The sequence below is a fragment of the Hibiscus syriacus genome, unplaced genomic scaffold (genome assembly GCF_006381635.1).
Source record: "Hibiscus syriacus cultivar Baekdansim isolate YM2019G1 unplaced genomic scaffold, ASM638163v2 tig00110332_pilon, whole genome shotgun sequence".
NCBI classification, from domain to species: Eukaryota; Viridiplantae; Streptophyta; class Magnoliopsida; order Malvales; family Malvaceae; genus Hibiscus; species Hibiscus syriacus.
In genome coordinates this window covers 8,553,456-8,568,282 of record NW_024062688.1, presented here as the reverse complement: position 1 = coordinate 8,568,282, position 14,827 = coordinate 8,553,456, and the positions used below count along the sequence as shown (strand labels likewise).

The 14,827-nt window shown below is 35.8% G+C and overlaps 1 protein-coding gene and 1 pseudogene across 1 annotated transcript; one reads left to right on the top strand and one right to left on the bottom strand.

Moving 5' to 3' along the window:
- The first annotated feature begins 2,985 nt into the window (after nt 1-2,985).
- LOC120120095 (transmembrane 9 superfamily member 3-like) lies at nt 2,986-8,816 on the top strand. The gene is made up of 7 exons (XM_039139832.1): nt 2,986-3,033; nt 5,947-6,179; nt 6,278-6,415; nt 6,575-6,731; nt 7,352-7,836; nt 8,303-8,553; nt 8,670-8,816. The coding sequence occupies exons 1-5, from the start codon at nt 2,986-2,988 to the stop codon at nt 7,829-7,831; spliced, it is 1,056 nt and encodes a 351-aa protein (XP_038995763.1). The 3' UTR covers nt 7,832-7,836; nt 8,303-8,553; nt 8,670-8,816.
- A 1,198-nt stretch (nt 8,817-10,014) lies between these two features.
- On the bottom strand, nt 10,015-13,224 carry LOC120119289 (annotated as a pseudogene).
- Nucleotides 13,225-14,827: the final 1,603 nt, after the last annotated feature.

The window sequence follows — 14,827 nt, the reverse complement described above, 5'->3', positions numbered from 1 at the left end:
TCTAGAGACCTATTAACGTAATATATTACGATCCACTTTTTCTTTTTATGGTTAAAGTTTAGGGTTTAAGTTTATGATTTGGGGTCTAAGATTTAGGGTAAAACTTTAGGGATCAAGGTTTAGAGTTTAAAATTTGATATTGAGATAGAAAGAGATATTGTTTTATCATAAGTTAAAAGATATTTATAACCCATAAAAAATATGAACCATTTATTTATTTAAATCAATGATTATAAATTAATGTGATACTTATTATATTTAAATAGTGTAATTGTGTAAGTGAATCATATTCTATGTATATATGGGGAAAAATCCAATTACATTATATAGAACTCTTATAGTTTATATATATATTGTCGTAATCGATATTTGGTGGAAAATCGTTCCGACGTTTTTTTCTTTGAAAATTAATGGGCTTTTATGAAAAATTGAGAAAAGTCGAGTCGTCACCAATTATTTTTAAAGTACAATTGGAACACCTAAAATCAAATAATTTTAATAAAATATTTTATTTTATCAAAAATACTAAATTTATTTAAAACATTTGTTTTTGACATCTTTTTATTTTAATCCCATATTAATTTCTTTTAAAATTTATTTTAATCACTTACCTTTTTCCTTTATGTTCTATTATACATTTCAATTTTCCTTAAATCCTATTTTCATAATGGTTGCATCATAATTATTAATGTTTTTCCTTATTTTCAATTAGTTTCCATTTGATTTATAGTTTTGTTCTAATTTTTCATTAATTTGCTTGATTACCGTGTGATCTCTGTAGGTTTAATTTACATTATTTTTTTCCTTTAGTTTTTTTCTTTCCTCTTTTATTACGTTTAAATTCATGCTTTACTTTTCTTGGATTATATTATACGTATTAATGTTAGTAATTAGCTTTAATTGTTTTGCTATTTTTTACGGTAATTATTTGTAAGAAATGACATTCATTTTTATTCATTTTATGTTTTTTACTACGCATTTATTTGTTTATATTCTTAGTGTATTTTTTTTATCAGGTATTCGTGACCTTTTCTTTTTTCATGCAGGTTCAACCTATTTTTATTTTACATTTTGTGGAATATCCTAATTTATTTTATTTTAGAATAATCAATTTTCAAAGGAAAGTGATTTGAATCTTTTTTTTTAAATTTTGGCCTAAACTTTTAATTTTTATAATTAAAATAACCGAGTAATCGAGTGTATCAAAAGGGAAATTCGATGGTGTTTATCATTCTTCGATTGTAAACGACTTCCGAATCCGACAAAACTTTGGTAAGATACATATTTGGTAAATGGGTTGACAAATGGGTCACCTATTTAATCTCATCATCCACTGCGACACCCATTGTGAATGATGAATTTTTCAATTAACATATGTTTTCCCCTATCGCGTTAAATGATGCAAGTCGTCCAACTTTGATGGTGATAGCGGAATCATTTAGACATAGTTAAATTGTCACAGCACGTGATCGATAGGATACCACTTGAGTATCTCATAGACTATCAATGGGACCATCAAAATCCAAAAGCCGAAACTAAGACCTATTTTAGTCGGAGTACACGATCATCATCATTAAACGATGTCCAAAGGAACTACAAATTTTCTTAAACTAAGTTAGACAAACTCGAATTAAAAAATATTTTTTAAATTAAAAAACAAAATTAATTACAATTATTACATTCTCTGTTTTTGGTAGGTGGGTATGGGTTAGTGTACCAGTCAACCTATCATTTATATAACAAAATATTTTTTTTTGTAAAACCCTAAAAATGTATAATAATCTAAATATATAAACATAGTTTATTTTAAATTACCTCTTAAGTAGTGGAAATTGAAATGGGGTCGGGTGTGTAGGAATCGATCGTAAAAACGACATTCGCAATCAAACCCACGATTGCAACAACATCAGACACCCTCCAATAACTTATTTGTCCGGATCGACAACTTTACAAAGCTCTCGAAATATAAAGGCCAACAATGTCTATCCCCAACTTTTATATTTAGAGTCCTGCAAAATGCATAAATGATACAAGCTTTTTGTTTTGAGATTTATCTGGCATCAAGATCCTCCAATAAATCGTAAAAAATAAACACAAACAAATCGTTGTAAAATAAAAAACTAATCATAAATTAAAAAATTATCGTAAAAAATTACAATAACATAAAATAAAATTTTAATATTATAAATAATAAAATAAAAAATAAACCCAAAATTAAAAATTTATCTCCTTAATTACTAGAGCGACATTGGGGGTAGCTGCGTAAAATTATCGTCTAAAAATTCAATCTTGATCTTTCCTTCATACAAATCACGATTGCTAGAGGAAATTCTGAGCAATTCCTCACACAAACTGACTTAGTACCCATCGACAATATCAATAATAGTCATTTTAGCAACAAGCAACCCAAGATGGACTGCAACATCTTTAAGAGTAATAGTCGCCTCCCCACAAGGAAAATGAAATGTGCTCGTCTCCGGCCTCCACCATTCTAGCAATGCGTTTATCAGTGGAGGATGCAACTTTGTACCACCAATTATAGTGCTAACGTAACTAAAATCGACTTCGTGCAAATAGAGAAGAATATCATCATAAGGGTTTGTGAAACAATTGATATAACACGTCAACGAACATTCATACTTGTTCAAATAAATAAATATTACCTCTGAATTTACCTGCCAATAATCGAATACGTGTCTTCGATCAAGCCTCAGTAATCCCGCTATAATAACCAAATAATGGAATATATAAGAGAAAAACACATACATAGAGAAGATAAATATTTTGGTAAGTAAGGTATGATGACTTTGGTTGAGGGGGTCATATTATAGGAGTCATCGCACCCCTTCTAAAACGAGATTAAAGGAACCTCGTATTCTACAAGGCACGAGGTCTATTGAAAAGACACGTATTCAAAAAGATCTCACATTTTATAGGATGCAAGGTCGTGGAATCAAAATTCAAAAATTTTAAAGACGCGATAAAATGCTGAAACGTTTCAATATATTGGACACCTGGCGTGTAGAGTGCGAGGTCATTTATTGAAATATTAAATTATATTATCTAAAAAATATTTCCACGTAAGAAGAGACTCACACTATATAAAACGCAAGACCTTTAAACGTATTTTATAAGATGCGAGATAATCCTACGTATTTTTTTAGATTTTTAAACTAATAACACCCATTATCTTTATTCTTTATGTTTTAAAATTTCGTACAAATGTATTGTTTCAATCAAATAAAGTGATAGAAATAGTACAATAGACAACAAAGTATGTGTAACCCCCAGACCCAGTCTGTAAGATAGACTCAAACTTAAGTGGTCACATATCCCATTCAGAGGTTTTTTTTTATAACTTATAGAACGTTAAATATAATATAGAACAAAATATTAATAATATAGATATGTCCAAAATTATAGCAAATACATGTCACCAAACATAACTGAAAAATATATAGAAATATATGTTCGTACAAAATAAGTAGTTGGTTTCCCCTGATGCCAAATCTGCTAGTTCACGATCTGTTGTTATCTGAAAAAGGGTAAAATCTATAGAATAAGCTAAAAAGCTCAGTGTGCTCCAAACAGTGTATAAAACGTACGAATAAAATATTCCAGTAAAATCAGTTATCAAACATGTTTTATATATATAATTTTTTTTAAAATATGAATACTACCCCCATCCATCAAGTCCAAATTGTGTAGGTTCCCTAGAACCATACACCCACCAACAAGTCCAGTAAGGCCCTGAGCACACAGTAGAGGAGCCGGTAAATAAGGCCCTGAGCACACAGCAGAGGAACCTCCAGGTATACTTCCTCCAACATTATTCCCCCCAAAATAATCATATTCCGCTTATAACGGATATATGTATATAAAAAATTAAAACATAATTCAGGTCAAGTACAAAACAAAGTCCATATCAAGTATCATATAAAAATTCAGGTCAAATCTCATATCAGAATCCAGGTCAAAAATCAGATAAACTATTTATATGATAGTTTAAAACAATAAAATAACACTGTCAGGAAACACACCTGTAACAGTCTGGAAAATTAGATAGGGAAGCCTATTATTGGGTCTGTCGATCACGTTCTGCTGCAGCGCTAGATCCTACGAATTAGAAAAATCCATATTGGAATCCTAATATAAATAATCTAAATATTATTTAAATAATATACGGAAACCTACGGGTAATTCTCGTAGTACGCGGTTCAGGCTAATCTAACGAACGGATAACACCGGACCTAATTGATCCTTTGCTCAGGTGAAATACGAGTACCTTCATAAAATATTTTTATTGAATAAATCATTGACCAAATCTCAATTAAATAATCAAAATATTAAAATATTAAGCCTTTTGGGTTTACAAGCTCGATTCGGGAATTTTGGGTCATAATTTGGAAAAACGGACTTCGGAATCAAATTCAGGACGTCGAAAAACATAAAGTATGACTTTTCGGATATTTAAATTCTTGGTCAAAGTCAAAGTCAAAGGGTTTGACTGACAATTTGGAGACTTTCGGGTTTGAATTTGGTGAAACGGACCCCAAAAACGGATTCAGGACGTCGAAAACTGTCAGGATAGGAATTTTTGGAAAAGATTAACGATCGTTTAATAGCCGGTCAAAGCCGGTCAAAGTTCTGGTCAAAGGAGATCAACAAACTGTCAAACATTTTACAGAAATAACACCCTTTTTAAAATAATTACCAAAATATCACTCTTTTCGAATTAATTACCAAAATAGCACAAATTGCGAATTAATTCCTAGAATATCACTTTTTTTTCCGAAAAAAATTACCAAAATAGCACATATTTCAAATTAATTCCAAGAATAGCACCAAAATCAAATTAATTCCCAGAATAACACTTGTCAACGGTCAACGATCGGGTCGGGTCAACTGGTCGGGCCGAGTCAACGGGTCGGGCCGGGTCGAACCAGTTCAGATCGGTCAACCAGGTTCAGACCGGTCAAAACCGGTTAAACCGGTTTACAGATTTCACTCGCCTGCGGCGGCGCGTGTGGCCGCGTGAGGTGTCCTCCGGGGCTCTAAAAATTACGGAAAATTTTTTAAAAATTATTTTGAGCGATTTCGAGATACTTACAAAGTTCAGTTCAAAATTTTGAACGGCGGAGAGCTCGATTTCATCAAATCGGAAATTTTGACCGCTTCACCTCCCCACGCGCCACCGTCGACGGAGATCGAGGATGACACCGGCGGACTCGGAACGGCACAAGGAACACGATGGTGCGGAAGGTGTCGTAAACGGAGCAACGATCGGCGATGAATTTAGGATTTTCTATGCGATTGGGCTAAAAAAAACGTCGATGTTTTGACTTGAAATTCACGACGTTTGGCAGCGTTTTGCTTCAATTAAATTGAGAGGATTATTCCTAACTCGATAACGAACACGATGGTGCTTTCAAAACGGCGATCGAAATTCGGAGGACGTCGAAATCGTTGTCGGAAATTGACGTAGGAGGAAATTTGGGCGTGGTTTCCTGTTTTGAAAACAGAAAACCACGCATAATCATTTATAACCCAAACATACCTAACATTTTAGGGTAAATTCAGGGTTTGGTCCCTGAATTTTATTTAACTCTAAAACAAGTTACAAGTTTTAAAATCTTTTAATTTAGTCCCCAAAAATTCACCAATTTTTACAATTAAAACCTCAATTCCCAATTAAATATTATTTTAAAATTTTCGGGTTGTTACAGTATGAATAAAATTGTTTAATTCATACTAAATTAATTAGTTTAGTAAGATGAATTACTAGATTTTTTAAGTAAGGTTAAAGATATGAATCCTGATAATTACGAAGGGGATAAATTAGATTGGATAGATTACTCCCATAACTTCTAATAGTCAAGAACTCAACAAAGTAGCGTCATATACATTCAGGTTGGAAATAATGTATATTTGTAATTATACATTCAGGTGGACCTCACCGAAGATGAACCTGTGAATGTTGATTTCATGTACACTGTTAAAAGGAAGGAAACCGAGACTGCGTTTGAGAAGCGTACGGATAAATACTCGCAATCTTCTTCCTTGCCCCACCACTTGGAAATCCACTGGTTCTCAATCATCAATTCATGTGTCACCGTTCTGTTGTTGACTGGTTTCCTTGCTACCATTTTAATGCGAGTCCAGAAGAATGATTTCATTAAGTAAGAATTGTTTCCCTAGGCATCCATGCATCGTAAATCCACATTTTATTCAAATTACTTGGTTGTATTTTTCATTTCCTAAATTTCTTATTTAACAGGTATGCACATGATGAAGAATCGGCAGATGACCAGGAGGAGACTGGGTGGAAGTACATTCATGGTGATGTGTTCAGATACCCAAAGCACAAGTATTTGTTTTCGGCTGCTCTTGGTTCTGGCACTCAGCTCTTTACTCTGTGAGTATCATCCAACCAAGTCAATAGTTATTCTGTAAACAAAAGACAGAAAAAAGGAAGAGACAAAGGTTTAGCTAAGTTTGGCCCTCTATTAGAAGTTACTTCTGTTCTATTGTTTCTGAGCTATCTGTTTACGGTAATTGCTTGCATGCTTTCCAGTACAATTTTCATATTTATCCTTGCTCTAGTGGGAGTCTTTTATCCATATAATCTAGGAGCCTTGTTCACTGCTCTGGTTGTCATTTATGCCCTTACATCTGGAATTGCTGGCTACACTGCTGCTTCTTTCTATTGTCAGCTTGAAGGAACAAATTGGGTATGCAGTACTGGTCTCTTTTACTAATATTCCATTTCTACAAATTATTATTATTTCGGATATGATTTGGAGGACTCCTTATCTATTTTATAATAATTGTCCTATTAACTAAAAATAAATTGGCTCCGCTGTTCAAACCTTTTCTGCTCAATGTGTGGGTGTGTATTTGCTTTTTTATAATTCAGAATTGATATAAGCCATTAGGGAGAAACAAAGAAGATTGATTGTGGGAGGAACAAAGGATATGGGATAAAACCATAAATACTTTTCATGAAAAAAAATAGTAAATATTTTTGTTAACTTTAATGAATTTTAGTTCCTTAATTACTATCATAGTTGATTTTCTTCAAAATTTGAATTACTAAATTATTTTTTAGTCATATAGATCTCTTTCTTGAAGCTAATTTTACAGTTACTATTGTTCTAATTCCCTATCTTATTCCTTCCCCCTCTTTCCTACTGAATCTCAATGATAGAATGTAGGAAGTTGGAACTTGGAACTTGGAACTAAAAAAATGCTAGCCTACTAGTTTTTGAATGGGCAAAAAAATAAAATGTCTTGCTAATATGTGAATATCCTTTTGATCAAATATATTGAGAACTTCTCTTTTCCATGAAAGGTGAGAAACTTATTACTGACGGGAAGCTTGTTCTGCGGGCCTCTTTTTGTGACATTTTGCTTTCTCAACACTGTCGCAATTGCTTATCAAGCCACTGCAGCATTGCCATTTGGAACCATTGTGGTTATTTTTCTGATATGGGCTCTGGTCACGTCTCCTTTATTAGTATTAGGAGGTATTGCTGGAAAGAATAGTAAGGCGGAGTTTCAAGCACCTTGCCGCACCACAAAATATACCAGAGAGATCCCGCCATTGCCTTGGTATAGGCAAACTCTTCCTCAGATGGCAATGGCAGGGTTCTTGCCATTCAGTGCTATCTATATTGAACTTTACTACATATTTGCCAGTGTGTGGGGACATAGGATCTACACCATATACAGCATCCTGTTTATTGTTTTCATCATTCTCTTGATTGTCACTGCTTTTATCACCGTGGCTTTGACTTATTTTCAACTTGCTTCTGAAGACCATGAGTGGTGATGGAGGTATGCTGTTTTTAGATTTCAGATTTGCATTTATAAAGAAACACGTGCATTTGCAAGTGGGCAAAAACAACATACATGAGCTATAGATGCATGGTTGCAAGATTTTTTTTCCTCTCATATCGTTGTTTTGAGCTCAAGTATATTTTTTTGTCTGTTGGTGCATGTTTGGTGTGTTTTTCTATCAATAGCTGCTTCTTCAGACTGAGTGAAGCTGCAAATCATATAATATGGCCTAGATTTCCGCTTTCATTGATGATGAATTAATTAATTTTACTAGGAGGCTGCAAATACTACCAATAAAGTGACGTCACAGACATCAAGTTGCTATCATCTTCCGTCAGTCTTGAGTCATTTGTAAAATTATTAATATGATTTTTTATATTATTGACTGACAGTCAGAAAACATCTAGACACGTCTCTTTTTTGATAAGGTGGTATTTAACTGATATTCTCTATGCTCTGTTAGGTCCTTCCTTTGTGGTGGGCCAACTGGTTTGTTCATATATGCCTACTGTTTGTATTATTACAATGCACGATCAGACATGTCGGGCCTCATGCAAACCTCATTCTTCTTTGGGTACACGGCTTGCATTTGCTATGGCTTCTTCCTCATGCTTGGGGCCATCGGCTTCCGTGCATCTCTGTTCTTTGTTCGTCACATTTACCGCTCTATCAAGTGTGAGTAGGAAGTTGGATAGCATTCCCTGTATACAAAAGGTAGGCATGTGATGTTTATTATTATTATTTTAACTGGGAGGCATTGCAAAGATTTGGTGACTATGATTGCTGTCATCTTTTGTATTACAGAATGAGCATATTGGGACGTGCATTAGACCAGCAATGGATGCGAAAAAGCTATTGTTGCAGTGTTTGAAATATGAATCATCTAAACCTTGTTTCATTAGGACCAACCAGATGATGCCAACTGAAATTTATATTTCTCAGTTCTACATTACTTTTAGTTCATGTTATATGATTTTCAATTGGGGGAGAATCATGTTGATTAGGATGCTCTGCGAACAACTGTCTTATCATTTTATACGCATATATTCGTCATGTTAGCTCTATAGATACAAGTTCTTATGTTTTTCAGCTGAATGAATGGAATTTTGAAATCCATTTTGTTCGCCATTCTTGAACTGTGTCGCCAACCAGTAAGCTGCTGTATAGGTAGACTCCCATCTGGCTATGGCCTTAGTAGAGAGATCAGAGATGGACATAAGATTTTACGTAAGGGGCGAACTTTTAAAATTTTAAGTGAAAATAGATTATCAATAGAAAATACAAAGAAAAAATCTGATTTTTTTAGAGGCAACTGCCATAGTTTCTCCTCAGCCTATCGTTGAGGGGATGTTTTAGCTTGACTTATTCAAAAATTCAAAATAGCATTCGATACAATAAAACGGCTATCTTCGACAATAACCCATACCGGTAAATCGACAACAGAAAAAAGTGGCTAAAACACTGCCAATACTTGTTGAAGAATCGGGAAAAGTAAACGAAAAAACACAAGAATTTTAACGAGGTTCGGCAATGTGCTTACGTCCTCGGTGCCTAGGCGGCGCTAGAAATTTTATTCAATGTCTCATAGGTTTAGGTTACATCTCTATTTATAATAAAAAACCTGATACATAATTACATAATTAACCTATCACTTGTTATTACAAAACCACGTTGAAATAAAGTTCAACAAATGTATTATTTGATATATTGAATAAACTAACACTACCAAATATGCTAAACAAACATAAACTTGATGCAATGACGTGTATGAACTAAGATGTTATGCCAAGTTTGAAAATTTTATCAAAGAAGATAGAAGATTAAACACGAATTAGATCATAAAAGCTATAATACAAATAATGGAATATGCAACAATGAGCATAAAACTGCCCCCAAAAGCACTAAACTATATCATGTAGATCACTGAAACATGCTTGGAAACAAATAACAACTCTATAACATGGAAGTATAGATATGCATGATATTTTAAACACTTGATCAAGGTAGGTTACGAAGGATTTCTTTAGAAGAATTCTATTTTTAAAGGTGTTAAGATTCCTTTATGATATTTAAGAATTTCGTGGAATCATTGCTCTGATATGCATTTTTTTTAATACAATTGATGTTTAGTACATAATGCTGGGGTGAAAATTGTATACAGTGTGGCATCAAATGCAAGAGAATATTTGCCTGCTTGACAGATCTGTACAAATATTTCCTGGCTCGCATTTCAGCAGCGCCAAAAAGATTTCCCCCTCCTAGAAACAAGCCCTTCGTTATCATTTCTCTGCTAAAACCAGAAAAACCATAACTTTCATCAGTTTTCCTGCTGATTTAGCCATAAACTTGGCTTTGTCGTTCCCTTGTTAAATCTTGATCTTCGAGCTACTTGCTGAATATGGTTTTCGTTCCTTTGCAAGAGTTCATCAAATTTAGATGATTCTGTTACTAATGGTCCTGAATAACCAATTTTTACCTGTTGATTGAAATGCCAATATAAAAAAAAGATTGCAGTCGTAAGAAATAGAATATGCTCATGAGCGAGAAAAAAAAAAACTGAACTATTGACGAGAATTATAGATGCTTCATGAGTTCTTACCATGTCATTATTTATTGCTAACATTTCTTCCTGATGAAATTCCATCGAATAATCGTTAGGTTGAAATACACTTGCACCAAAAAGATCTGACCTATCAAACTTGTTATGCCTATTCGATCTGTTTTGCGGCTGCTCCTGCTGTTCGGAAGCTGTATAAACACTTCCAGGAACATCTTATGTCTCTTGTTTCTTAAGTTCAAAGATTTTAGCGTTCGAAAGGCTAAAGCTTGATGCACCTGCATCACTAGGTTGACATAGTGAAGAACGCCGATTGTAGCGAATTGCAGACGTCGAATCTTTTTGCTTCTTTAACGAGGAGAAGCTGCTTGATCCGGTCAGTGGTGGTGGAGCTGTGAAAATATCGCATTGAGATACACTTGTTACTTGCGAAATCTCTGAACTCTTATCGAAGTGGAGATTCAGCAGCCCTCTACGAGCAGTACCGTCACTTCCCCTCAGATTGTTTGCAGTAAAACCATAGCTCTTAGTAGCGAATTGAGTATCATATCGACTACTTCCTGCATATAAAATGAAAGTAGTTAATCTTAGTTCGTTTTGCTAGCACCAGATGCGCGCACGTACCTACAGAGAAAAGGAAAAGCGAGGGAGAGACTTCTTTCAAAGCATTTTTACCGAAATTGATTGCTTCTACTGAAGTATTACAAGATCTTCTTGTTCTTCTTGATACTCCGGAATCTCGGATCCTGGATCTGGACTTCTTCCTGATATATTGTAATGAAAAAATATACCAAAATTAAAGGGAATTGAACTATTGAAACATCCAAGCATCTAGTATTTCTTAAGTGTTTGATGCACAGAATTATAGAATATATCATCAAAGATTCCTTCATAATCATTTGATAATAGGACTAATAGGCAATAACACTGGTTTCGGACTATGCAGCAGCTAAATACACAATTGTGGATAAGTCGAATCTCAAGGTTTCATGGTTCAGCAATAACCGTAAGAACGCAATGAATTTTAAACAGAAACTTCAGAAACAAGGAGTGACAAGTTCACCTTCGTAATTCTTCCCGCTGTTTAGCATCAATTTCTTTACTAGGTAATTTGGTAAATATTTTGGCAAGCTTTATGGATCATAGGCATGGGGTGTTGTGTGGAAATACTGAAAGATGTGCAACAGATAAACATGGAATCAGGAAACTAAGCTCCTAGTAAATTTCTGACCATTTATAAGCTTTGAGGAATCAAAGATATTGGTGTCGCCCGAAATGAACTTCTATTATCTTCGTGGCGTTACCTCGGAAATTAGTGACGAAAAGGCAGTCCCACGCTTGTGGGGTTCTACCGAAAGAAGAGCTTCTAACTAGTTCAATGCAGTTGGTGGAATATCGCAAAGACAACTTCGGTAAGCATGCTGAGGTTTAAACATGGTTGAATGAGGAAGCCTAATCTTTGTCCAATACTCATCAAGTGGGGAACCAAGTTGTTCGACCTGCCAAAGGAGGAGAATTCAATCAACTTGACTTGTCTAAGAAGTAAACATGATTGCCAGGCAACAAGCGAAGGTTTACCAGAATAATTCAGATAAAAGAAGTAATGCAACATAACTAGCAACCGAGGCTTTCCTATTAGAAGCTCTGCAAAAACGGCCTACACTCCACAGATCCACCGAGGCTTCATAACTCGTCGATCCCATCAAAAGCTCAGGAGGTCGATACCATAATGTCACTACTCGACTAGTTAATCGATGCTTGTTTTTTGAAGTAAGGATGTTTGCCAATCCAAAATCCCCAGTTTCAGAGTTCCTTCATTGTTTACTAGAATGTTAGATGCCTTAATATCTCGATGCATTATACCTCTCGAATGACAATGCTCAAGTCCCAACAATAGCTGCTTCATATAGCATTTCACCTGCACAGAAAGGCAAACCTAATTCGAACATTCCGAAGAAAAAACGACATATATATTGTGCTTGAGTTTCAACTACAGCCAAAATGATACAAGCCGAACCTGTGGCTCACTGAAATTGATATCAGGAGGAGAAGATAATCCGGCAAGATCATGCTCCATGTACTAAAAAACAAGGTAGACCGTACTAGAAAACCGAGATGTGATTACCCCTTCGAGTTTCATGATATTGGGATGGTCAAGTCTGCGTAGAATGGTTATTTCTCGTGCCATGAACCTGATACTATCTGGCTGAGAGTTATCGAACTGCACCTTCTTCAAAGCAACCATCCTCCAAGTTTCAACTTCACGTGCTTGGAATACGCTACTGTATGTGCCTTGTTCAATCTACATGAACAGCATTTGGCGAGAGAAACGTTTAAATTAAGAAGAAGAAGAAAAACTGAGTTACCTTGTCCAGTTTCTCGAAAGCATCAGCCTGCAAAGGCCCCCAACCATGCACTGCTTCACCAGCAGCTGAGCATAGCCAAGCAGGCCATCCGGTTGCAACCTGTTCAGCCTCCACGATCCTATGAGAAAACCCAAAATTGAAGCTGAAAAAGCCACTCCTCCTCCTGCTAGAACTCCATCTCTTTGATTTCCTCGACTCGCTTCTCTTGACGTGATGATGATTCATGGTTTCACCATTTTCACCAGACTTCTCATCATCTCCATCAACCTGCCCTATGCTCCTTGATTGTTGCTTCTGAGGAAAAGAAACACCATGGCTACCGTTGTGCTGGTGAACCACTGAAACAGGGGAGGCTAACACAACATTGTCACCTTGCTTGGCGTTAATGCAACCCATTTTAGCTCCAAACCAAGGCCCCAAAGGGGTAGCATTTAACCTGGGAAAACACACGAAAACAAAACAAAAGGAAAGTTGAAGAAAGAACAAAAGAGAAATGGGTTTACACCCTAACATTTTTTTTTTATTTCTCATGTGATTATAATATAGTATCTAATATCTGGGTTTTCACTTTGGGTTTCTGGGTGCACGTTAGCAGGGCTAACGGTTCCGAGCTCCCCCGTCGTGCTTTAGGAGTCTTTCTTGATCCTCTCGGTACTCTCGGTGCTCTCTCCTTTGGGTTTCTTGTAAAGGGTTTCTTTTCGCCTCCTCTGCGTGAAGCTTCATGGATTGGAGGAAGCTCTTCTCTTGTTCAGAGGGTCACGAATTGGAGTTTTTCCCTCCTAGGGTTCTTGATGGATCCCTTTCTGTCCATCCCCCCAAAGAGGTCCTTGACTCGGGAATCAAAGAATGGAACCTCTCCTTAGTGGGTCAGTTCCTCGGCGCAGCCCCGAGCTTTTCTTCAATGCAACAATTGGTGGATAGCTTGTGGAGGAAATCTCTCACGGGCGAACAAATCCAGGTTAGCAATGCAGGAAATAATCTCTATGTTTTCACTTTCTCTACTGCTAATGCTAGGGATTGGGTTTTAGAACATGGCCCGTGACATGTCTTGAACAAACCACTAATTCTGAGAAAATGGGAGCCGAACCTTAACAAGCTTAGTTTTGATCTCTCAAGTATCCCTATCTGGGTTCACCTCTATAACATTCCTCTTGAGCTTTACACCCGAATAGGTCTCAGTTATATAGCGAGTGCCATCGGAAAACCCCTTTCCATGGACACTGTCACTGCTACAAAATCTCATTTAGAGTATGCTAAGTTTTGTATTGAAATAGGTATAAACGACAAAATTCCTAAAACTGTTGAGGTGGTTCTATCTGAGGGAAAAACAGTCTCGATTGTTGTAGATGTTCCTTGGATGCCAGCTAGGTGTTTGAACTGTAAAGCTTTCGGTCACAATGCGAAGGTCTGTTCTTCTAAGACCTCAGCTACTGTAAATACCCAAGTCTGGAGGAAAAAAGGAACTTCTCCTAATTCTGATGATGTTGAGCCCTTGGTAGGAGGTGCGGAGCTGCTTCAAGAAAAATCTAATTCCCCCTCCACTTTAGTTAATAGTAAATATGTTGCTGTTTGTGATAATTTAACTATTGATAAAGTAGACGAAATTCAGACTATACCAGAAATTAGTACTGCAGAACCTGAACCTAAAGAACGGCTCTTGATCAAGCAGAGGCTACCCAGGATTTATCTAATCCTGTCTCCACTTTTCCTTCCTCAAAAAGCAAAGGTGAACCTATCCATAAAAAAGGAAGGGGAAGAAGTGCTAAAGTCAAACCTGACTCAGGACTCTCTAATTCGTTTCAGGCTCTTCAAGACGTTGAAGAAATCCCTCCTGCTCCCGTAGACCTTAAAAAATTCCTCGAAAATCATCACTAGGTGTGGCAGTTTTAGTCAAAGACCTAAAATCTAAAAAGAAAGAAAATTTAGATAAGACAAAGTCCAATATAGCCGAGGGTGAAGGGAGTACTTCTGTTATCCCATCTCAATGATCATAGCATTTTGGAATGTTAGAGGACTCAATAGTCCTCTAAAACAAGATAGGGTATTAAAAAGAGCTTCCCAAATC

Coding starts and splice junctions, on each gene's coding strand:
- LOC120120095 (XM_039139832.1), top strand. CDS start 2,986: ATGCTGAAACGTTTCAATATATTGGACACCTGGCGTGTAGAGTGCGAG. Junction 3,034..5,946: donor CCTGGCGTGTAGAGTGCGAG/GTCATTTATTGA, acceptor TTATACATTCAG/GTGGACCTCACCGAAGATGA. Junction 6,416..6,574: donor GGCACTCAGCTCTTTACTCT/GTGAGTATCATC, acceptor CATGCTTTCCAG/TACAATTTTCATATTTATCC.